Raw genomic sequence first — 24,878 nt, forward strand, 5'->3', positions numbered from 1 at the left:
GTGGTTTCTGCTTATTATTTCCTCTCCACAAACATTCAAACCGGCAAAAGCTGGAAAAAAAATAAACCCTTGGAAATAAACATCTATCCAAACCGATTTTAAAAAACCCTTTAAAATGTAAATCCTTCCAGCTCCAGTGATGCCGGGTAAAGAAACACCTTGGTGGGGGGAGCGAGGCTGAACGTCGCCGTGTGCGGGGAGGAGGTGCAGCCCCTGCTGCCGTGAGCGGCTCGGCTCCCCCGGCAGCGGGGGGAAGCGGGGCTCTGGGGGTCCCGGGCCCCCGCACCACCCCGTCCCCCGGGCTCCATCCCCGGAGGAACATTTCTGTGCCGGATCCTCTCCGGGGAGCCCGAGTGGGCTGCTGATGACAGCGAGAAGAATTAAAGATCAATAAAATGAGGAATAGAAGCAGAAGCAGGGGGTGGAAAGTGGGGGGATAAGCCCCTCTCCTGCCCATTTCCCTTCCACCAGCTGTGCTCCAGGGCCTGTCCCGCTCTGCTGCTGGTGTCAAGTCTGGGACCACTCGGTTGGGCCCCAAAAGCAGAGCTGGGGACGTCCTCGGGCACCCCCATGACACACCCCCAGCTCTCCTGCCGCCGTCCTTCGCAGAAGCCCCCAGAGCTTTGCGTGTGGTGGTGATGCTTGTTAGTGCTCTTTGCATATGTGCTAATCGGCAGGGAGGCTGCTCTGGCGTTTGTGCCTGGTTCTGGGGCTGCACAGTAAATATAGTGGAGGCTGGCACAGCGCTGCGGGGTGGCACGGCGGTGAGGGATGTGGCACGGCGGCGAGGGACATGGCATGGCAACGAGGGACATGGCACAGCGGTGAGGGACATGGCACAGCAGCAAGGGATGTGGCACGGCGGCGAGGGACATGGCACAGCAGCGAGGGACCTGGCATGGCGGCGAGGGACGTGGCAGCGAGGGACGTGGCAGCGAGGGACGTGGCACGGCAGTGAGGGACGTGGCATGGCAGTGAGGGATGTGGCACGGCAGTGAGGGATGTGGCACGGCAGGGAGGGACGTGGCATGGCAGTGAGGGATGTGGCACGGCAGTGAGGGACGTGGCACGGCAGTGAGGGACGTGGCATGGCAGTGAGGGATGTGGCACGGCAGTGAGGGACGTGGCACGGCAGTGAGGGACGTGGCATGGCAGCGAGGGATGTGGCACGGCAGGGAGCGATGTGGCATGGCAGTGGGGGACGTGGCACAGCGGCGAGGGATGTGGCACGGCAGCAAGGGATATGGCACGGCGGCAAGGGACGTGGCACAGCAGGGAGGGACGTGGCACGGCAGGGAGGGACGTGGCACGGCGGCGAGGGACCTGGCACAGCAGCAAGGGATGCTGCCAGGCCTCGGGGCGCGTCCCCCAGCCCCACGGGCACCATCCGAGCCCAGGAGGGCACGAGCCCGTCCCCGTGCCTGCACTGCCTGGGCCCCGCTAATGGCACGGCTTTAAAAGCTTCCCCAGCATACATTTAGACTCCCACTCCCTTTACCATCGCCTCGGTCCCCGTCTCCTACATGCAGATGCCAGCTCACGCGCGGTACCGGCTCCGCACGTCATCGCCCACCTCCGCCGTCCCTCGCACCCCCGTGCCGGCGCCCACGCAGCCACCGCCGCGCTCGCCCCCGGGACGCCCCGACCCGGCAGCGAGCACCCACGGGAGCTCCCCGTGGCACCGGCACCCGGGGGCGGCAAGCAGGGTGCTCTGAGGGCTCGCGCAGAGACCCGGGAGATGAGTGCAGGGTAGGCTGGAAGAGACGTGCCAGCCAAATTACGAGCCTCCGTGGAAGCCTTGCGAGCGCAGCGGCCGCCCTGCCCGCTCCCTCGGCGCTGCCGGCGGTGCCAGGGCTGCAGGAGCTGTGCCGCTCCCTGCTCCCACGCAGCGCCTCACGCGGGGCCGCCGCTGCAGGTGCCCCCCTGGGTGCACCCTCCCCTGCAAGGCTCCTCTAGCACCCACGAGCACCGGAGGAGTCCGGCGGCTGCACGTCCCTTGGCTTTGTCACGAAAGGTCTGCAACCTGCCCCATCCCTGCGCTGGTCCCTCCGCTGCCCTGCCTGCATCCAGATTTTAGTGCAATTCATGTTTTTTGAAGGGTTTTTTTTACATAGGCTGAGGCCAGAGTCCCCCAGTTTGCTCCCGCAGGCAGGAGGGAGCCGGGAGGTGCCGGGAGGTGCCAGGGAGCCGAGGAGCAGGTCGGTGCCACGGGAGCCGGTCCAGCCTCGACCGGTGGGTGCTGGCAACGGGCAGAGCATCCCGGTGCCCCCAGCCATCCCCACTCGCTGCCGCCTGCATCCGCCCTCCGCAGCCACCGCGGTTCCGCCCGATGGCCAAAATGAGCTAAAAGAATTAAATCACCTTTTATTTTTAAAGGCTGTGATTTTTCCAGCTGTAGATTGGCAAAGAAAAACTTTGCAGCAGAGCAAAGTGAGAATTCCCAGATGCTCTCACGGGGCATGTTCCAAAAAGCATTCATCCATCATACTTCGCCGCAGCCAAACTCTTGGCATCCCGATGCGCTGCCTCTGCTCGGGGATGCGGCTATTTTAGGAGGAGGCTTTTGGGGCGCACGCTGCCAGACACCCCTAACCTTTCTGAGAGGGGAATCTGGAAGGGAAAAAATCTGGGGGGTCCTTCTTTCTGGGACCATGGGGTCCGGGGTGGCAGGCGAGCGGGCGGAGGGGAACAGGGAGGTGTTGTTCTGCCCATGCATGAAAAGCTTTTTGTGAGCCTGGCACGGGCAGGGAAACATCACCCGGCGAGGCTCCTCGCTGGGCTCACGGCCCCGGTGATTTCTTGTCACGAGCGCTGCTGTCTGGTTATTGCCGACGTGCAGAGTTATTGCCGCTTCGGCCCGTTTTTCCCTACCGCCTGCCGTGCCCCTCTCCCGGAGGCGAGCTCAGGGGTGCTCGGGCATCGGCGCAGCGATGGAGCCGCGTCTCCCGCGGTGAGGGACTCAGTCCTGCTGCGCCGGTGTTTGGGATCGCAGAGAGCGGCCCGGGAGAGCAGAGCTCCCTCCCGGCTGGCTCGTCCCTGCCTGCCCGGGGGTGCCAGCCCCCCGCACGCAGCCAGGAGAAGTCACCCCGCTCCCGCCGGCAGCGGGGATGAGCTGCCACCCCCCGGCAGCGACCCGGCTGCCGACCGCTGCACTCCGGGCTGCGGCCACGCGCAGCCGTGGCCACGGGGCATTCCCAGGCGGGCTACGGGGCTGCATCCCACCCCGCCTCTGCACAACACCGTGGGGCAGGGCGGCCGGGGGCCCAGCTCGAATCGGGGCCGCAAGCCGAGGTCCGGGCTCCTCCGCTGCGGGACGTGGGCCACGAGCGAGCAGCCCGGCTCGGTGTCCGTCCCTCGGCACTCGGGGCGTCGGTGGGAGCCTCCTGTCTTGGACAAAGACGCGGCTGTTCCCGGCGGGTGGCCTGGCACCGGGGAGCCCGACCGCAGCCGGCGGCGCGGCTTTCTCCCCGCGTCAATGTTTAACCAGGGTGTTTATCCAGAGTGAAAGAGCCGCAGTGTGAGGGCAGGAGGGGCTCGGGCAGATACAGGGGCAGACAAACATCCTTCTGATGCTGTTCCCAGAGCACACCCAGATTTTTTTCCCAGTGTCCCCAAAGCGCTGCCGCCAGCCACGGCCGGTAGCACCGGGGCGAGCACTTGCACGGCGTCTGCAGAGCCTTCGGCGGCTGCTGCGGAGCCCTGGGCTCCCGCCGGGCTCTTCCTCACGCAGGGGCGTGAGCGTCCACGTCCTCGCCAGCCCCAAACCACGGCAATTATGGCCCCATTAGGTGCAGGCACCCGCCGCGTCGGTGCCCCACGCCTGCCCCACGCCTGCCCGGCTCCTCAGCGACGTCTCTGTCCCAACGGGCGCGAAGAACCTGGAAAACACCAGGCAGTGTCCCGGCTCTGCGGCAGATCCATGTGCCGATAAAAACACGGTGCAGACCCATGGCCAGGCCTGATGTAAATGTAATCGAATGGGAATGAGATGTATTTTATGTCCTTAAAGCACATTAAGTGCTTGGAAGTTAATTGGTATTTAATTAGCATAAATTAAGCTCTTTAATAATACTCGGGGAAAAACAACGCAGTATTACAGATGCTTTAATAAAAGTCACCCTGACAAATTAAAGATGAATGTGCTGAACACATCAACGGCAAAACAGGGAAGCACGCGTGGCCATGCACGGGCCATCCCCCACCTCCTGCCCCCTCGCCTGCGCCCAGGGACCGCGAGCAGTGTCCCTGCTCCAGCGGGACCGCGGCCCCTCGCCCGCTCCCGCCGGGAGAAGGGCCTGGGAGCTGGGGTGCAGGAGGGAGCTGGGGTGCAGGAGGGAGCCGGGGTGCGGGAGGGAGCCGGGGTGCGGGAGGGAGCTGGGGTGCAGGAGGGAGCCGGGGTGCGGGAGGGAGCCGGGGTGCAGGAGGGAGCCGGGGTGCATGAGGGAGCCGGGGTGCAGGAGGGAGCTGGGGTGTGGGATGGAGCTGGGGTGCAGGAGGGAGCCGGGGTGCAGGAGGGAGCTGGGGTGCAGGAGGGAGCCGGGGTGCAGGAGGGAGCTGGGGTGCAGGAGGGAGCCGGGGTGCAGGAGGGAGCCGGGGTGCGGGAGGGAGCCGGGGTGCGGGGACGGGAGCCGGGGGTGCAGGAGGGAGCCGGGGTGCAGGAGGGAGCTGGGGTGTGGGATGGAGCTGGGGTGCAGGAGGGAGCCGGGGTGCACAAGGGAGCCGGGGTGCGGGAGGGAGGCGGCCGGGTGCAGAGGCAGCTGCAGCCACAAGCGTGTTTCCTGCGGCGCCGTGGGGCCATGCTTCCTCTCGAAAGGGGAAGGTGGGCTCCCGTTGTGCCCGAGCGCGGCAGCTGCCTGCAGCCCCGCTCCCGCAGGGTCTGCGCCCCGAGCAGGGGCCAGCGCAGGTTGGGGTCCCCAGGGACGGCTCCTCACAGCCCCCAGCTCCCACCAGCACCCGCTCCCGCGCCCCCCAGGGTCCCTCTGGGGAGGAAGCAGCGACTTTCCTCCTTGCTTGGTTTGGCATTTTTGGTGGCGTTGCCGTGACAACCGTCCTAGTGACATCTTCATGCTATTTGTCTCCTGTTGGTTGCATCATTTTCCTTCCTGAATGAGCAGCTGCCTGTGCCCCGGCTCACCTGGGCCCACGCCGCCCACCCCGGGGTACCGCGTCCCCCTGCCCGGCCCGGCGAGCGAGCTGCCTGCGGGAAGGGATGCGGGCAAACACGCACGCCCCGAGTCAGGGGTGCTTTAACTCTGGCATTTCCTCACTTCAGCACCTCTACAACCTTGTCCTTTTCTAAAAAGAATATGTCTTTGTGCGTGTGCACCTGCATGTGTGGGTCACCTCCCGGGCTGGGGCAAAAAAAAAAAAAAGCGAGCAAGCTGAAAATAGAGAGGTGGCATTGCGGGGGGCTCTGCCAGCCCCACGGGGACAGCAGGGTGCCGGGAACGTCCTCCCTGCCACAGCAACAGCTTTTCGGCCGCTGCGTGCAGCAGCCCAGGAGGAAGGGTCGGAAGCGCTTGCTCTGCCCAGGGGTTTCCTCCGGACCCGCTGGCAGCCGGAGCCCTGCGCACCGGTGCTGGCCCTGGGAGGATGCTGTTGCTCCTGCTTACGGCATCCTGGCCCCTTCCCGCTCCCACCTGCCCCTGCCCTCCAGCCCCGTTTCCAGACGGGAGCCCCCGGGGCCGGGCGGCCCCACTGCGGGGGGCACAGCTCTCCCAGCACAGCCCCTTCCCCAGGGCCAGCCCGGGGGCGCCTCGGAGCCGCACGTGGGAAAGCATTTCCCGAGTTGAAAGTCTGCAAAATTAGGAGTGACTCAAGCCAGGGAACTCGACAGGTTCCCTGCGGGGCTGGGAGCTCTCGCGACGACACTCATGTGCCCGTTTACCACCCAAGGAGCCCTGCGAGCGGTGGGGACGGGGTCCCTCTGAACCCCCCCACGGGGGAGGCTGGGGAGCCCGCAGATGAGTCAGGGCAGAGCTGCCGGAGGGGACGGCTAGCAGCTGACGTAAAGCTGCTGCGCTGGCTCCTCTCCCCGTGCCCACACAGCTCCATCACCCTCCTGCCGGCTCCTCCGGCTCGTGGCAGGGCTCCCTCTGCCAAGGCAGCCCCCTCGCCCCCCTGCACTCGTCCTCTGGCAGGGGAGGGACAGACCCACCCCGAGCTCTCAGCCGGTGCTTCGCCCCTGGCCCTCCTGACGCTGAGAGGGGACAGAAATGGGCCTGCCCCCAACGCTCCTTCTCCCGTCGCCCTCCCTGCGGGGAGGCCACAGGCAAGAGCCGCCGGGCATCGTCCTGGACCTGCGCGAGGGGCAGGAGCCGACCCATGGCACGAGCTGGGGAGCGGGCTCCCGTGGAGAATCATAGAATCATAGAATCACAGAATCATAGAATGCATGCCGCCGTGCACGGGCTCCCTGCGGGCTGGATGCTGAGGAGGGAGCTGCTGGAGGGAGAGCAGAGATGCTCAAGCGGGAGACAAATGCAGGAGCTGGCGTGGGGCAGGGCGCGGAGCCTCGCAGCACCCACCGCTGCGTTCGGGGCTGGGGAGCTGCCGCCGGTGCGTGCCAGGGCAGAGCGAGCTAGCTGCATCGGGCCTCGGAATTAATGTCATGAAGTTAGAAAGCGATTAGTGTCAGCGCTGGCGAGCGATGCCGCACGGTCCCCAGGCATGGCTGCTTGACTCAGCTTCTTGCCACCTTAGCGGGATTACAGCGGGCTCCTCCCAGGGTGTTTGGGAACCCGCAGCTCCCACCGTCTGCCCCAGGGAGCTGGAGAGGCTCCTGGAGAGCAGCCCGGCACTAGGCTGCCAGCCACAGCCGCACGCACCGGTGCGCGGGGCAGCGGTGCCCACCCCGGAGGCCACCGGGCTCCCCGCTGCCGCAGACAACCCGCACAGCCCCGGTGGGATGGACGCCGAGCACGGCCGATGCCAGGGGAGGCTGGGACCTCCTGGGCGCTGGTGCGGGTCCAAGGATGCTCTCGGCGAGCCGGTCCTGCGGCCGCGGCAGGGGCTGGCAGAGCCCTGGGCGCCGGGGTGGGAGCGGTGCTGCCCGGCCCTGCCGCCAGCACGGGGCTGCCTGGCTCGGCTGGGCTGCTTGCCATCGTCCCTGCAGCGGCGAGTGAAGCATGTCCCGAGCACGGGCTGCCTGGCAGGCGCAGAGGGGAGGTGGGATGGTGAGGAACAGGGGCAGGGGCCTTCACGCCGGCTGTGCTGAGCCGCGCCGGCTGCCTGCAGCGTCAGTGACACCGGCACACACACGGCCCCGCGCCCGGCATCACTTCAGGAGCAGGCGGATGGTCCAGTCGCCGATCAGGAGCCTTTGGGGAGGTAAAAGAGAGAGAAACTCGGGGTTAGCGTTTTTGCCATTGCAAGCGTGCAACAGAAACCCAGCACCAGCCCAAGCCTGGATTTGCCCCGCAAGAAGGCACGGATGGAGCAAACACGTGGATCTGGAGACAGGCTGGATCTTTGCTGTCGCCCTGTCCTCATGGGAAGAAGGGAAAGGAGTCTCCGACCCTCGGACATCGCTCCAGAGGAGCGGCTGCTTGCAGCCTTGACCCAGGGAGCGGGGAAGCAGCCAGGCAGCGCGCAGGGCAGAGCGGCAGGGTGGGAAAGCCGGGGGTCAGCCTGCACGGCTCCGCTCTCCTTACCGCTGCGGGCACCACGTACCTCACCAGCACGCCGACAAGGAGGGCAGCGACCATGGGTCCTACCCAGTAAACCCAGTGATAGTCCCAGTAGTTTGCTACCAGAGCTGGCCCGAAGGCTCTGGCAGGATTCATGCAGGCTCCGGACACACCGCCTCTGAAAGGGGAACAAACCGGCTGCGTCAGCCCTGCGGGACTCGAGACTGGCGCTCGTCTTCCTCGCTGCCGGGACAGGGCGATGCACAGGGTGGGGAGGGGGTGCCGGGCCAGGGGCAGCAGCGTACCCCTCCCAGGGCTCCTTTTGGGGGTCTGGCCCTGCTCTGGGTGGGCGGCAGGCTTGGAGCACCCCGGCCCCCATCCAGGCACGGCTGCTCGGTGCCCGGGGACGGTTCGCCCTGGCAGCGTAAGGAAGCTCCGCAGCCGCTGCTCACCGGCAGGCACCTGCCTTTGCTCGCCAGCGTTTGCAAGCTAGCGGGGAAAACCTGGCGCGGGGTGGAAGCATGAGCGCCGAGTCTATTTTGGGGCTTACCGGGAGCCGAGCTTTTACACAGGGAAAGCTCCGTGCCACGTGTAGGTAGCGGAGCGGGGCAGGAGAGACAATAGCGTTTACAGATTAAAGAAAACTGCAACAGATAAATATTTGCACACGAGGTTTGTGCAGTGTTTAAATAAGAGCTCTGAATCCCGCTAGAGGGGGCACTGCCTTAACTAAACAAGCCATTAACATTCATAATCGCCTGCGCTCGTTATCTGATTGCAGTGGCACAAGACCCAGGGCCGCTGGCCCGAAATGCCTGCCTGCACCGAGGCTGAGCTTGGCAGCGTTTCCAGCGGCCGCGAGGACCCGCGGCGAGGAACGGCTCCAGATAAAGCCTCTGCTGTTTGCTCAGGGCTTCCGACAGCAAACATCACCCCGGCAGCCTTTCGGTTTTATCAGCCCGTGAGAGGGACTCAAGGCTGCTCTGCCTGAAGTGCCACGCGCTGGGCTCGAGCCGCCGGCCTCTCCTGCACCCGGCCGGGCTGCGCCCAGCACCTCTCCCCAAAACTGTCAGAGGGGCCAGTGGGCTCGTTCGCCAGCCTCTGCAGCGTGCCCGGCTCTCCTCAGTTGCCCTGGCCAGCAGGCCCTGTGCTGTGCTGTGAGGGGGCACATCCCCATCCCAATCCCATCCCATCCTACCCCATCCCAATCCCATCCTACCCCACCACCTTCCTACCCCATCCCACCCCATCCCATCCTACACCATCCCAATCCCATCCTACCCCACCCCAATCCCATCCCACTCCACCCTATCCTACCCTATCCCAATCCCATCCCATCCTACCCCATCCCAATCCCATCCCATCCTACCCCATCCCAATCCCATCCTACCCCATCCCACCCCACCCCATCCTACCCCATCCCAATCCCATCCCATCCCATCCCACCCCATCCCAATCCAATCCCATCCTACCCCATCCCATCCCACCCCATCCCAATCCAATCCCATCCTACCCCATCCTACCCCATCCCAATCCCATCCTACCCCACCCCAATCCCATCCTACCCCATCCCACCCCACCCCATCCTACCCCATCCCAATCCCATCCCATCCTACCCCATCCCACCCCATCCCAATCCCATCCTACCCCATCCCATCCCACCCCATCCCAATCCAATCCCATCCTACCCCATCCTACCCCATCCCAATCCCATCCTACCCCATCCCAATCCCATCCCACCCCATCCCATCCCACCCCATCCCAATCCAATCCCATCCTACCCCATCCTACCCCATCCCAATCCCATCCCACCCCATCCCAATCCCATCCTACCCCATCCCATCCCAATCCCATCCCACCCCATCCCAATCCCATCCTACCCCATCCCAATCCCACCCCAGGCACGGGCACTCTCCCCTGCCTGGTGCAGGATGCAGCAGCTGCCGTGCCGGCCGGGGGGGAGCAGGGCAGCCCTGATGCCAGCGCCGCAGGGAGCTCTGAGCACCAGCTCCAGCCCCGCAGCCCGTGGTCCCATCCTGACCCCTTGCTCGAGGTCCCCTGCCCGGTGACAGCGGCTGCTGGAGCAGATGGCACCGGCTGGCCGGTGGGAGCACGCACGGGGAGAGGGCTCGCGAGCTCACCCCGCCAGGATGTCGACCGTGACCGTGAAGCCGATGCAGAAGGGTGCCAGCGGCGTCTTGGTCTTCCCATTGACGGCACCCATGCAGACCGCGAGGACCAGGAAGGCGGTCATGACGATCTCGCCCACGAGGACGGAGGGGATCTGCTCGTCGCCCGTGATACTGCTGAAGGCTCCTCCGCTGGCATTCACGTACCGCTCGCTCGCCGCCACGGCCTGCGCGGGGGAGCCCTGTTTGTGCCCTGCACGCTCCATATTGTGGGCTTTAACTGGCATATGTGCTCGCTGTCAGGACAGCGTGGGCGGGCGTAGTGTCAGGTTAAAGAGGAGCTAATCTCATCACTTTCCTCCTGAAAGCCAGCCCTAAGCGCCTGGCAAATATAAACTCATTAGCAAAGGCTCTTAGCGTCTCCCAAGATAATGAGCCAGCGGGATGAGCCTCACCCAGCTACCGAGGGGTTTGCAGCAGCCCAGCGGCACCGTGTTGCTGGGTGCGGGTGCCGGGGTGCTGGGAATGGGCAGCACCAAAGGTAAATCAACCTCACAGCACAGCGCTTTGAGCAGACGTGCGGGCAAACGCCGTGCGTGAAAGTGGCCGGAGCTGCAGAGGCACCGCGCGTCATTCCGTGCCTAATTAGCACTCTGTAGCAAACCTCTGGAGCACAGCTGCCATCGAGAATTAATTAGCCAGGCCCCAGAGTGCCGTGCAGAGGCGGCACCCTCACATCTGCATGGCACTGCCAGACCCGAGCCCGCAGCGGGGGGCGAGTGTCCGGGTCCTGCAGTCAGACCGTGAAAGACCTGGGAGGAGGAACCGGGCACCCTGGCCCCGAGCACCAGACGAGCCCCACACCCACGCAGCAAAGCTCCGAGCCGTGTCGCCTCGTGAGAAAGCAGCGCTCTTAACGACGTGCAGAACCGGTGCACGAAGCCCCCGTTGCCCTCCCCATCATGCGGCTGCTGCTGGAGACCCCGGGGCTGGGCAGCAGGCGGGGGCTGGCCAGGCCAGCTCCGGCAGAGCAGGGGGAGTCCCTGCACCCCAGCGACAGCCCTGGTTAAAGGCACTCCCCGGGTGTCCGTACCTTTGCCAGGCCGGCTCCTATCATCCCTCCGCAGAGCTGGGAGACCCAGTAAGGAATGAGCATCATGATGTTCAGCCCGCCGACCAGCCACACGCCCAAGGAGACGGCGGGGTTGAAGTGGCCTCCGCTGCAAAGGAGAGAGGAGCATCAGCCGGGGCTTCGCCCCCAGCACGGGGTTCCCTCCTGGGGGCTCGAGCGCTGCGGTCGCCGTGGGCTGGAGCCACAGTGCTTTTTCACCTCCCGTGGGAAGGCGTGCTGCGCTGCAGAAGAGCGGAACCCAGCCCTTTCCTTTCCCTGCAGCGACTGCTGCGAAGCGGCAGCATCTTCACGCTGGATACCCAACCCCTCGCGCGGCGCGGGCAGGGCAGGAGCTGCCGTGGGGCGGTTTGAGGGACAGGGTTTGGGGCTGGGTCCCCGGAGCCCCCCAGGTGCCTCCAGGAGCAGGCGCAGCAGTGCCGGGGCAGAGGCAGGAGAAGGGGTCTCTCCCGGAGTTGCGGGGTGCCACGGGCTGTGGAGCACCCGGCTCCGGGGGGGTCACGCCGCTGACCCCTCCAGCGAGAGCTTTGCCTGTGGCTGCAGCACAGCCCGGCCACCAGCGCGCTCTGGAGCGGCTCCTCGGGGGGCAAAGACTCGGGGAGGAAAGTCCTTCCCTTCACGCGCTGATGGCAGCCATCCCTGCTGCTGGCGGGCAGGAGGGGCACGGCCAGAGCAGGGCAGGACACACGTCCCGGGAAGGCAGGGAACGGGACAAGCGCTGTCGGGCAGGGCTGAGACCACCTCCCGGCCACACCAGCACCGCTGGACTCTGCTGGGATTTTCAGGGTTTATCTCCCTCTGCTCGACGCAAACAAGGCACGCGCGTCTCCCTGCATCCCTGCGCGCTGCCCACCACGGCCCCGGGAAGGGCTGGCGGCAGCCGGCGCTCGCCTCGTTACAGGGGCTAAATAAATCAGTCGTCTTGAAGACCACATGCAAGACAAACTCGGATACCTTCTAATTAAAACAGATTACCACGGGACACGCATTAATGAACAAGTTTCATAACCGATCAGCCCTAATAATAATTGCTGGTGAGGGCGATGAGTCAGAGTGTCTAGGAACTATAATTACATCTTATTCTTCAGCTGTAATTAAAGACCCGTCATGTGAGAGCAAGAAGATGTGCTGTTTAGGCTAGCAAACATCTCGGCTGGACGGGGCTCTGGCTGCAAATGCCCCCGGGAAGGGTGGGAGCCTGGGAGCTGAAGGAGGCTCTGTCCGCACAGGAACCCCGCTCAGAGCACCCACCCACCCACCCACCCGCGGCATGCACCGCAGCCCGGCCAGCGAGCGCCCATCCCCAGCCGGGCTCCTCTCCAGCCGCTCCGGATGCAAATCTCTAAAACCTGACTTTAGGCTAAAACATCTCCCCGCGCAGGACCCTGAGCCGGCTCCTCCTGGCTTCAGAGCTAACAGGGGACCCCCGAGAAGCCGCCGCAGCCCCTCGTCACAAACCCCCCCCGTGCTGCTCCCCTGGCCCGCGGCTTCACCATGCCGAGGGTTCGGGGTGCGGCGGGCGTCCAGCTGGGCTCTGCTGGCACACGCACCCCGGGTCGCTGAGTCCCGATTGCACAAGCCTCACCCCGTGGCGTTACCCCTCCTAATGAGGCGCTGACAAATTATCAGTCAGTTGGCTCTGGACTCCAGGGCTCGCACACGAGCGTGGCCGAGCCACCCTCCCCGGCCGGGGGACGATTGTGCCCCAGCCCGGCGCATCAGCGGGGACAGCCCGGAGCCACCCTGTCCCCGGGCTGCGCGGAGCCGACCGGAGAGAAGGGACTGAAACTCCACAGGGGCTGTTTCAGCTTCTCCCTTCAGGATAAATCTATATCTTTGCGTCAGATGACACCATTTGCAACAAGCAGGTTTGTCTAAATGTTGCTTTTGAGGAATTGAAACCGTTTGTAAATGCAATCCAAATTTTCCACCTGAAAACACACAGGGGAGCAGCATACTCGGGTCAAAGTTTTTCATTCTGACGTCCTTTTAAAAGGAAACATCTCAGCTTTCCAAAGCAATGCTTCTGTTTCAGCTTTGACCATTTTTATTAAAAGGGGGGTAAAAATAAAACATTGCAATCAAAAGCCAAGCAAACTCCCCCAAAGCCAAGGCGTTAGGGATGACCACCACCTAAGCAGCCATGGCGTTAACCGAGGGGCTCAACGGCAGCGCAGCGTTGCTGCGGTCATGGGTATTTGGGCAGGGAAGATCCTAAAGGCAGCCTGAGGGGAGACACGAGCATCTGCTGTCCACGCACAGAAACCATGCCAGCACCGGGCAGGGACCGTGCCAGCACCGGGCAGGGACCGTGCTGGCACCGGGCAGGGACCGTGCCGGCACCGGGCAGGGACCGTGCCAGCACCAGACAGGGACCATGCCAGCACCGGGCAGGGACCGTGCCGGCACCGGGCAAGGACCATGCCAGCACCGGGCAGGGACCCGTGCCGGCACCAGGCAGGGACCGTGCCGGCACCGGGCAAGGACCGTGCCAGCACCAGACAGGGACCATGCCAGCACCGGGCAGGGACCATGCCGCCCCCGGCGAGGGGGAGCGGAGGAGGCGGTGGGGGGAGCCCGTGCAGCCCCAGGTCCCCCCTTACCTGATGTCTCCCAGGATGGCGATGGTGAGCCCCAGGGCCAGCCCATGCGCCAGGGCGGGCTGCAGCCTCCCCGTGCCCCCCGCATCCTCGACCACGGAGAGGCAGCCGATGAAGATGAAGAGCGCGCTGCCCAGCAGCTCAGCCACGCAGGGCTGGACGTAGCGCTCGTACCAGTGAGGCTGCGAGGACTCTGACTTGATGTCGACGTCCACCATCGCCTCCTTCACGAGGGGGTGACTGGACTTGCCAGTGGTCATGAGTGGGGCTGGAACAAAGCAGGCAGAGCCCCGGTGGCAGCCGGTCCCGTGGGCGCGATCGAGGAGATGCTGCGGACCAGAGGGCTTGAGGAGCTGGAGACGCCGGCCGCCCGCTCAGGTCTCTGAGGGGTCCTGGTGCAGGGACGAGGACCCTCGAGGAGCACCCCGCTTGTCCCGCTGAAAGGCTGCCAGGCTCCCCTTGACCTGTATGAAGAAGTAGCGGATGGGAGGCTCTAAAAAATGGATTGGATTTGCATTGCTAAAAAAAAACTAAAGAAGGGGGCAATAAAAGCTGATAGGCCAGCCCCCAGGAATATAAAAGCTCTTTATCACTGCCGTACCTTGGTTCAAGGCTTCGGGTTTTTTTTTTTTCCCCGTGTTTTTTTTTTTGTTGTTGTTGTTGTTTTAGGGTTTTCTGCCAAGACTCAGGGCATGATTCCTTTCATGTAGATACCCGGAGTGCTGGCACCTGTGCAAAGCCCAGCTGGCCTGCTTCACTGGGCAGCTTTTACCTGCTCGTGGTGCCAAGAGGTAGCACGTGCCAGAAGGACGACGGCACCGCGTGCACGGGGGCACGCACGGATCCAGCAGCACCCCGAGAAATGGCTTACATAGCTCTGGGGAGGGAAAAACCTCATGAAAAATCACACCTGGCCAAGGCTTAGCTCTCTAATTAAGTCTACGCCTGGGCGTTAACACAAGAGAGCAGAGCCCTTCCCGGCACGGTGCGATCGAGAGCCCCGAGACGTGCGCGGAAGGGGATGCACGAGGAGCAGGGGGGAAGGCTGCACCTCGGGAAAGGGCGTCCAGGGGATGCAAACTGAAGCCCCTCGGAGCCAGCCCAGGACTCGGAGCCAGCCCAGGACTTGGAGCAGCATCTGGGGTTAGGCGTGGAGGGCAGGCGCGTCCTCCTAAAACTGCCGGATGTTGGTACCTTTGTACGTGGCAAACATGGGATTTATTTTGTGTGACCAGAGTAACACTTAAGGGGCTTCAAATCCTTAAAGACAGCATCAGCACAGAGAGACCTAGCGCTGAACCTCTTCCTACAGACCCCAGAGAGCAGGTAAAGTGTCCGGTTTGCCTCGCGTTACCAAAGGAGCCTGCCTGAGCCACAGTCAAAGCCGATTCCTCTAAACCTCAGCCCACGTCCTGCCCAGAGCTCCCAAAGCAGGGTCAGCCAGCGCTGGTGGTCTGTATCCCCCTTGCACTGCTCTCAGATACAAGATTGCTGGCGAGGCTTCCTAGGCATGCACCGGCAGCTCTGAAAGTTGACATTGATCCAATACTTAAGACAGAACCTCCCCAAATGCCCACCGCACCCCGTAAGGCATCACCGCCTGGAAGGGCAGATTCAAGCCACGGCAGGGGCTGCGGAGCTGCAGGCGAGGGGTGGCGGCCGGGGGGCTGCAGCCTGGCAGGGGACGCCGGCAGCACCGCACCGCACCGCCCGTGCAGCCGCGGGCGCAGCAGGGATTGCCCCGGCGCTGCAAGCGCGCAGGTCCCCGCAGCGCAGCTCGCACCGAGCGGCAGGAGCGTGAACGCTGTCTGAGCGGGGATGCAACCCACCCGCTGCGGCATTGCACCGCCTTGAGCAATCGCCTGCAGCGTTTCGTGTTTGTGGTGGGTAATTAAGGATTGGGGTTTATAGATATTTTTTTTTTTCCCCTCTCGTAAGCAAGGGTAAAGAACGCCACGGATGTTTTATGATGTTTTCACAAGACACTGGGGATGGGAAGGAAATTTCCACTTGCCTGTCCCAGGGAAGGCTGTTGCTGGCCACACACCAGACGAGGGTCAGGCCAGAGCTACGAAGGAATCCCAGTTCAGGCACCTCTAAATGAGCCTCTGTCAGCTCATTTCCCCTCCCAGGAGCTTGTTCCCTACACACAAAAGATCTTGACAGCAGGTTATAGAAATTACAGGAATACGGAGAGTGAGTGGTGGGGTTGGCTGGTCTTCGGGGCTCCTCTTCGAACGCCCTGCAGGGAGCTGTGGAACAGGAAAATCCTTGACTTGATCTCATCAGCTCGCAGAGCACGGTGATCTCGAGCAGGTTTCCAACAGGTACCTCGAATCCATCTGCCACCGCGCCTCCCAGCCCAACCAGATGACGCTTTCACTGGGAGGGATTTTAACTCGGGCAAAAAGAATCCAGATTTCATTTATTTGTCAGGGCATTTATTATGAGAGAGAAATGTAACACACATCCAGATTTCAGCTGGTGCTTCTTACCAGCAGCTCTCAGTACAAATGATGCTCGCATGGCATGGGTGCATTGGGAGGCAGCTGAGCTGCCCCGGATCGCCGGCAGCGCCGGGAAGCCCCGGAGCCAGTGCCCGGCTCTGCTGCTCCTCGGGCAGGGCAGAGGCAGCAGAACGGCCCCTTCCAGGCGCTGGTGCCGCGTACACGGTGCCGGAACGCTGCCGACAGCGATGCCATCCCGCCTGGACCGCGGCCCTACAGGCTGCTGCGGATGTCTCCCAGCGGAGCGACGGCTTCGGAGCACTGGGAGGTCACAGCCCAAAAGTGAAGATTAACTCCGCGTCCTTGGCTTTTAAACATTTACCATTATTGTTCGGGGAGTAGGGATGTTTGCCTGATCCTTCTAGAGGATGCTCCACATTCAGGCAACAAAGGAATTAATTATTACTAAGCACGGGACTGAAACAACAAAACAGAAGCATGATCTTGAGGGAACGTGTTTCTTCCGTCGGCAGGAGCTCCAGCCAAGCGGCTCCACACCACATGCCAGCCAGCACTGCCTGGGCATCCCACGTCTGCCACGTGGAACTGACGGAAAAATTGCTGGAGGAAACCGGCTCGGGAAATTTCAGCACTGTGCAAAACCCTGACTGATTTGTTTTGGAAGATTAGGGAAAAGGAGACATTTTTTGCAGGGCCACGGCTGATGTGCCACTAGCAGAACCGTTCAGTTGGCAATTTCTTGCCTTTCCTCCTGGGGTCCAGGGAACGCTGCTGTTCTCTAACCACTGCCTCTGTGCAAGGATGGCTACAAGAGAAAATAACGCTCCCCACATGTAATTCAAGTTAACCTAAAAAACAGGGACAAAACCAAACCAATAAAATAACGATTTTTTTCAGCACCTGTCAGCTGTGGCTTCTAAAGTGCTCTCAAGCGCATAAATCCTACCCGAACCTCCTGATGGATAAACGAGGCCAAGCGCTCACTTGGCTCATCCCCAAATCATCTCTGGCTCCATGCAACAGCACGCAGCAAAGGGGCAGAACCGGACCTGGCAGCGTGGGAGGGCAGGCGGGCAAAATACAAACTAGCCATGTAGGAATTACCTGAGGTTTTCAAGCTGCGCTACACTGAGAAGTGCCAGAAGAGCGTGCAAGACAAAGGAACCTGCGTTGCTCAGCGTGGTCAGAAAGTCACACCGCCGGCAAGATGACGATGGGGAAAGCAAGGAGCTCCAGACCGAGGGCTCCACCAAGGCTTGAAGGGAACAGCAGCGTCTTGGCACGCTCAGGGCTGCCTGGACTCTCCCGTGCAGTCAAAGGTTTACAGCAGCACTGCACATGATCTGCATTTATCATCGTGAATTGGCAGAGGTGGCGTTGGGTTTCTCTTACGTTTACCTTGAACTGTGACTTTCCTGCACTTACAACTCTTGAGCGTAATGCATTTTCCATAACATGTAAGAAGCGAGTGCTACAGACCCAATTTAAGCTCCAGCTCAAGCCAACATTCCTCCTATGTCGCTCTGAGAAGAAGCTGCTCCAGCACCTTTTTAGAGACGCCACTAGCATGCAAAGAAAACCACCCTGCTCTTAGCACCCTTTGGCCCTCACGGATAAGATGAAATACTTGGCACTAAGGTTTGCTCGGTAAGCTTCATAGAAAATATGGGAAAAGGCGTGGGGATGAGAACAGATAAATCTGTTAATATGAACAGACACTTATTTTTGTCCTTGTTTGTGCTTGCACCGATTTGTTAAGTAAGTGACAACAGCAACTGTGTCAATTAGTAGAGGAAATGGTAGTACAAAACAAGCAACAGCTTCGAAAGATCCTTTTTAGGAACCGCAGAGAACATTTCCCATGTCCATCGGTCCGGACGGAAAAGCCAGAACACCTCTACTTTATCCAGCCCCCGCCAATGTTTCATTCTGTTTCTCCCTGCTTCATCGTGCAGATCTGCAACCTTTCGTTCGCTTTTCTATACAAACCATAGCACCCACTCTCGACCACCCAAACTCAGAAAAGCACTTAAGCAGACACCTGAGCACATGCTCAAGTGCCGTTAACATTTCGCGGTGCTTACGTGCAGGACTTGAGCACATGCGGAGTCTCTGTTGAATCAGTGCAGGTACATTTGACAGGACAGACTTCCAACTGGATGTCCATAAAAAAGTTACAACGAAGTATTTCGGTGCTGCACAATGGTGTTGCTGCAAGGAAAGACCCCAGCGTAGCCGGCATCCATGGTCAGCTCTTTTAAAAGCAATAAAGAAGGCAAAGGCAACTCATTTGACACTGCCTTATCTTTACAGTATTTATCTTGGAGACTGATAGTCTTAATGATTACACAGCTGTTACTGAATGAGAACTTGCAGAATTATTTGCAGCTCGTAGCAGTAACACAGGTTAGCTGACCTCTGCCCATTTATAGATCCTCCATTGCATAATAGTTTTACTTCAAATTGCTACCGTAACGCTCGAGGGCAGATGGAAATTTCCAAGGGTTCTTAATACAGACTTACCGCTGCCTGTTGGAAAAGAGGGCCCGATGCGGGTCAGTTCTGCATACACAGAGCAGACTGGTTTTTGAGAAGGGAAAATAACCGGTAAGATGAAGCCACACTTAGACCTTAATTCTGATATTTAATATTAAAATCCACCCAGCTCTCAAAGAAGGGATGGATGCTCCTAGTCCCACGCAGCATACGCACGTGCACATCTTCCCTGCAGTTACCTAACACTCGGCTCCCCACAGCTATCCTGCAAGGCCGGCTACAACAGAGCGTTTCTATCCTCAATAACCGCGTTTGCCTCAGCAGCAGAGAGACCTGAAAGACCCTGTAAGCACGAAATGAGGAACTGGCAACTCTTCAGAAAAGCTTGAAATGCTACGTGCTAAGCTAACAACTGCTAAACCATTCAGTTCCTAGAGCTGGATAATCCCTGTAAGGAACTAAATAATATAATTTTCTAGAAGGGGACTTCTTTTATCCGTCTTTTAAGAGGGCGTAGGCAATGCTCAGGCATGGGTCACTTGGCTGGAAGACAGGCACAGCGAAGTGTAATCACCTAAACTGTGGCTGAAGCTTGGACAGAGCGAGGATCAACATCCAAGACGACTCAGCATGGAGCAGATAGGAGGATTTTCTTGTACCTGTCGGGAACAATTTGTGACAGGCATCTCAAAGGCAGGCAAGGACCACGTGCTCCGACTCCCTCGGTTTGCCATGGCAACTGGACTCCGCATCCTCGCCGTGCAAATGCTTCACAGCCACAGACACAGGGAGAAGCAAAGAGGATCAACAGCATCTCGCTTCAAGAATGGCAGGTACGAGCTGACACAATTCCTCCGGCCGCCCCTTCCCGCCACCCACGTTCCCTGCTTTCAGCAGGACCCTCATCCCTGCCACGCACCCCAGACCCCGGGGCTGCCGGGTCCGTCTCCTTTCAAAGCCCCACGTCGGGCCGCAGCCAGCCCGGCCGTCGTCCTCGCTGGGGGTCCCATGTCACCCACCCTCTCCGAACGCACGGCACACGGGAGGCACAGCCCGCCTGCCCACCCTGCAGTCGAAACAGAGCGGGAGGACAGCGGGGAGATGCAACTTTTCAGGTGCCCCACAACCCATTAGCAACAGAGCGAGGAACAACATCACAGGCTCCTCACTGTAGACTTGCATGAGAATTTTTCCTAGTGATCACATCAAATCTCCCGCTGTTACTACATTTACAGACATAGAAACTATACTCAGCAGGAAAGAGGAAACTATTTCAAGTGTGGCTATGACATGGAGACCAGTGCTAAATTCAGGGCCGATAGGAGATGTCCCAGTGGCAAAGACGAGAGCAAGTGCCCGTAGCTGGAGGCGGGTACCAGCCAGGTCTGGCTCCCAGCCTCTTCAGCCAGCACCGAGAGTCGCAGGCAGCGACTGCGCCGCAGGCACCAGCCGGCGAGCTCCTGCCAGGCGAAGCCCTGCAAGCATCAGGGGAAGCTGCCAGCGGGGCAGGAGGTGGCGAAGGGAAGAGTCGAGCTCCTGCACCGCAGTTGGCTTGTTGGGGCAATGCAGCTGACACTCACCTTGCAGTTCACTCAAGCTTAAACGATTTTTTTTTTTTTTTTTGGCCTTTAAACAAACCATTTGCAGGGATGAATTTTGTTGTACTGTCAGTACCAATAACCCGGGCAAAAGGCTGGGCTGGGAGCAGAAGACAGAGAGGCAGAGATTCACCGTGCAGCTCAAGGGAGCCGCTGCTGACAAGCAGAGTCACACAAACCACAGCAAGCAGCTGCAGAAGGCAAAGGCCATCTCTCCTGGCTGGAAAACCTTTCTCAGCCCTTTCCAGCTAGTGGCTTTCCAGTAGCATTGTTTCAGCAGCACCAGGCACTCTCCAAACCCAAATATTCCCTGAAGAGAGGTGAAAGACTTATTTTAGTTGGCATAATCATGAGAGCTAGACTGCCCACACCCATCCTCCCCCCACGAGCTCCCGAGGTATCACAAATTCCTTTGATCCTCTTGTAACCCTGAAGCACAAGGCGACCTACTTTCTTCACCACTGCTGGCAACCGAGCTAGAAGAGACTCTTGAAGAGTTCTTGCAGGAACGATTTCCCTTCTCCCAGCTGGATGCTGAACCGCTGCAAGATGGGAAGTCAGACTCATCCAGAGGAAGATGGAACAGGGCACCATCGTGCCTTTCATCCCATGGCTCTACTCCTATGCTGCATTCTTCAGTGCTTCCCTCAGATGAACAAATTATACAGGGACCTAAAATAGAAACTGATGAGCCGAAATTCCACCAATATCTGCTTCATGCTAGCAGAGACATTTCCAAACAGAGAGAGGATTAAACTATGACAAATAAGATGACAAAAAAGACTGGTAGAGCACCGGACCTTCTCCCGTAGCGAGCTGCATTCAAAGCCCGTTTATACCAAAAATGCAACAGCTCGGTGGTTGCACCTTAGATGTCGACCAGTTCAACAGGAGAACCTTTGTTTGTTCCAGAGGAGGTAAGACTTCAGCTTGGCTCCCACTCATAAAGATATGTTACAAGAGGCTCAAGGAATATGCTCTCAAAGGGTGTCTTGCCAAAATTAAATCAATGGTAGAGATGGGGCTTTTGTGCTACTATGTGTTCGTTCATTTTATTCAAAAGAAATCAGCACAATAGTCTTGTTGCCACAGAGCAAGCATTAGTCACTGCACAGGAAGACTCCTGCAGTGCAGAAGGGCTTCTGGTTTGTTGGTGTTTTGGGTTTTTTTAATCCCTGATTCTTACTAACAGAAATATTAACTGTCAGGTAACCTGTCAAACTTAGCTATGAGCAGACTTGTGACACCACACATTGTCTCATTTCCCCCATCTTCATATTTAAGCACCTTTGACTCAGCTATTTCAGATACTTTTTGCAGGTTAATTCAAATCAAGAGGTTTTTCAGGATAGACACCCTCTCTCACTGGGTGCTTGTGCAGCACCCAACACAGGTAATGCTAATGCCAGCAAGTCAGATCAGAGCCGTTTGTGGACGGAGATCAAGGAGCAGAACATCAAAGAGTACTGCAGGCAGAATCAGATACCTTGTCAAAGCTGTACCGAGGAGTCTCCAATACTGAGAGGTTAGTCATCCATTAAGAAGTTCTTACTCCATAAACCACAAGGAGGAAAACTGCATCTATATGAATACACAAGAAAGTAGGAACTAGCTTTTATGTACACTAGAATGAGAATTTTGAGAGATAGTCAGAGATATTCAAGTACGGTTAAGCATGCGATGCGGCTGGAAGGGAGGCAAGATCCGACCCTGGGTGGCTGGAGAGCAATGGCACAGCACTCACCACCATGCTCTGTGCCAACAGGATCCCCTGCCAGCCGTCCGCAGGGATGCAGATTCAATGTGGCTCGTTTCCAAATGATGGAAACGCCTCTACAATATGGCTCATGCACACTGTGAAGACAGAGCAGGTATAAGCCTGCTCCCAAACGACAGCGATTCTGCTGATAAAATAAGAGCATCAGACTCCATTATCTCCGTTCACCTGAAGCAAAAGGTATCTCACATACAGCACCAGCTGCTGGAACAACAGGTCCTAGCTCAACCACGTTCCCCAAGTGCCACAGTCCACTGTGAAGGAGGAAGAAGTTAAACATTTACTGCTGTCCATCTCAGGGGCACCTAACTGCGTCTTAGAAATGGAAACAAACCAATCAAGTACCCAACCTCTAGTCATGCTTTCATAACATCTCATCTTTGATCTAGCAAATGAGTTTGCAAGACATCGCGCACACCCCACAGGAGCAAAGCTCTCATGTGAGTCAGAGCATCTGCAGGTGGGAGGCCCTCGTATGCTATAAGCTCATTAAAAGCAAGAAAAGCAACTTAATGGTCCACAGCATGATCCAAGACGCAGTACTGACGAAGTCCAAAACAGTTTGAAGATGGTAGCATCCAAAAAAAAGACTTAGCAGGATTTAGACTGGGGAAAATAGCCTTCGGGTAAAGGAGAATGGCTGGGTGGGGGTGAAGGGGCATGAAGACGAGATAAGCACCTCAGAATCCCACCCTAAATACGCAGCTGTAATATAGCAGCTCTTTTAGAAAGTTATTTCATTTCTCCTCAATCGTAGAACAGCAGCAAAGAAAACAAACAAACCAACCAAAACCCAACAACAACCCAGTCCAAACCAACTGTCAGTTAACAGATCATGTGTTATAAAGCCATCACAATTTCAGACGGCTCAACGCCTGGACTAGCAAAGAAGTTAAAAAGATCACGACTAAGTATATTTTTCAGAGTAACCACGCTTTAGATATCAGTAACCAAGCTTCTGGGGAGCATGAAACCATGTTAGCAGAACCGGGAAGTAGACTTTTACTAGACTGTGGCTCAGTCAGTAGAATCAGACCCATCGTTCCACCAGAACTTAGGTTGGTTTCATGGACAGCACATCCATAATAAAAAACCTGCTGTTCCAACTGATAGTGACTAACAGCAAACAAGAATTAAAAAAAAACATTGCAAATATAGTAAAACTGAGAGATTCTTGAGTTGTTTTACCTTTTCTCAAGCCCCTATCTCAGCCCAGGAAGAGACCGTTGCCATTTGTCACACTGAAGTTCACAAGCCCTTTCGGTTGTCAAGCTCTGCCTCCTGAACAAAACCAGGATGGTACCGAGGGAGGACAAACATATGTTTCTATAAGGAACCTTTTCAGTTTTTATGCTCTGAATAGGGACTGCAGATATAAATCTGCACTGGCAGTGTTTCAAATGAAGTTTTATCCATATAATTTTGCCCTTGTGACCCTGATACTCCTGTCGTCTGGCAGTTACTGGAGAGTTGTCTTTGCTCACACCTCAGGTTCCAGATCTTTAGAGGTGTTTCTTGCACTGACCTTCTGAAGGGGCAGACACCAAGAAAGTAGTTGCATACTGGTATTCCTCTTTCTGCCAGCTGAGTATCTACTATTTACACAGCTACGCAGGTTAACTCAGGAGAAACTGTACACTGAGATGGGCAAGGAGGCACGATGCTTTTTTCTTCTTCCAGGTCTCTGGCATAAATGCTATGTTTAGCTAGGCAGTAAGTTTAGAGGACTCAGAGATTCATAGATCCTTGTTGAATTTAGCTCCTTGGGTTCAGGTTAGGGTAAGACAGAGCAACTGCACAGTGGGAATGAAAAAATACTCAACAACTCTAAGTAACAAGAGTGTGAAAGCAGAAGGCAAACCCCAGAAGCTGCAGGCCATTCAATGCAGCAGGCTAACTGTCCTGCTTCCTAAGAAGCAGAAAGGCTCAGCAGCAAAGTCTACTTCCCCATCCAGACAGCAGGCAACTGCTGTGGAAAACCACCCAACGGGTACAGCTGCTGTGCTCAGGAAGGAACTTTGATGGTAAGGTGACAAAATGAGACATGCCCTTCTGGTCTTCCACATCTGCAGAGAGAAAGGGTCAACACTAATGCAGACACAGCTTGCACATGCCTCTTAATAGAACAGGGTACAGATAAGCCCAAACATCTAAAACGTGCAGGCGTAAGCATACCATTGATATTGTTATCTAGGAAGCAAAGGTTATAAGCTCCTTTCATAACTGCAGAGTCCATCCCTTCCCTTTGGGGGCAGAGAGCTATGTGAGCACTTTGCAAAGACCGAGCAGAGCATTAACTAAATATTGTATTTCTGTGCCTCGTCATTTAAGAAATCAGCTTGACACCAACGTTAACAGGAGGTGGCCTGTAGCTACCAGTGACTAAAATCAGTGACTGAGAGAGGGCAGTGAAGGGAAGGCCATTTCTTTTTACTACTTCTGTTCCTCTGAAATTATGACTGTCACTTCTAAACCATTTACTTTTTCTGGTATCTCAATAATCTCCTTCCCCACCTCTCCAGTTCCAAGCCCATATCAACTATTTCCAAAGCCAGGTATTCTTACAGTACAGAAAGTCACATACAGTGCGAAAATGGTTGCTTATGCTTGCGACTGCTTTAAAAAAAAAAAAACTCTTGGTGAGGCATTTGGTGAGAGAGAGGAAAAATGTAGTCACTAAATCAGATATAAATAGGTAATTTCTAATGAGTAAGACACTAGTCAAATTATAAATACTAAACATTTATTATTTTTCTGAAAGGAAGGTTGCAAGATTCAACTTCAAACAATAAGGCAAGGTCTTTTGTTGCTGTTGGGATTTTGTTTGTTTCTTTTAAGGGGAAAGAAAGAAGAATGAGAAACTGGTGTAAAGATACTACCAGAAGCAGTGCAAATTTAGATTAATCTTCTTTCTTACCTTTACCATCCCAGTGCTGAACTGCCAAGCTAAGCCCTCCCCAGTTAAATAAAGCGTACTTTATCATCATCTGGTTTTTGTACATCACTGAACAAGAATCATGGCCCCCCCCTTCTTTCACCCCCCCTTTCTCCCC

General features: G+C 57.9%; 1 protein-coding gene across 1 annotated transcript; it reads right to left on the reverse strand.

Moving 5' to 3' along the window:
• Window positions 1-7,276: 7,276 nt before the first annotated feature.
• AQP8 (aquaporin 8) lies at window positions 7,277-13,746 on the reverse strand. Its single transcript, XM_075719233.1, has 5 exons — window positions 13,490-13,746; window positions 10,851-10,977; window positions 9,770-9,984; window positions 7,672-7,806; window positions 7,277-7,319 (listed from the first exon to the last, which is right to left on the reverse strand). The coding sequence occupies exons 1-5, from the start codon at window positions 13,744-13,746 to the stop codon at window positions 7,277-7,279; spliced, it is 777 nt and encodes a 258-aa protein (XP_075575348.1).
• Between the last annotated feature and the right edge of the window lie 11,132 nt (window positions 13,747-24,878).

The sequence above is a fragment of the Pelecanus crispus genome, chromosome 11 (assembly GCF_030463565.1).
Source record: "Pelecanus crispus isolate bPelCri1 chromosome 11, bPelCri1.pri, whole genome shotgun sequence".
NCBI classification, from domain to species: Eukaryota; Metazoa; Chordata; class Aves; order Pelecaniformes; family Pelecanidae; genus Pelecanus; species Pelecanus crispus.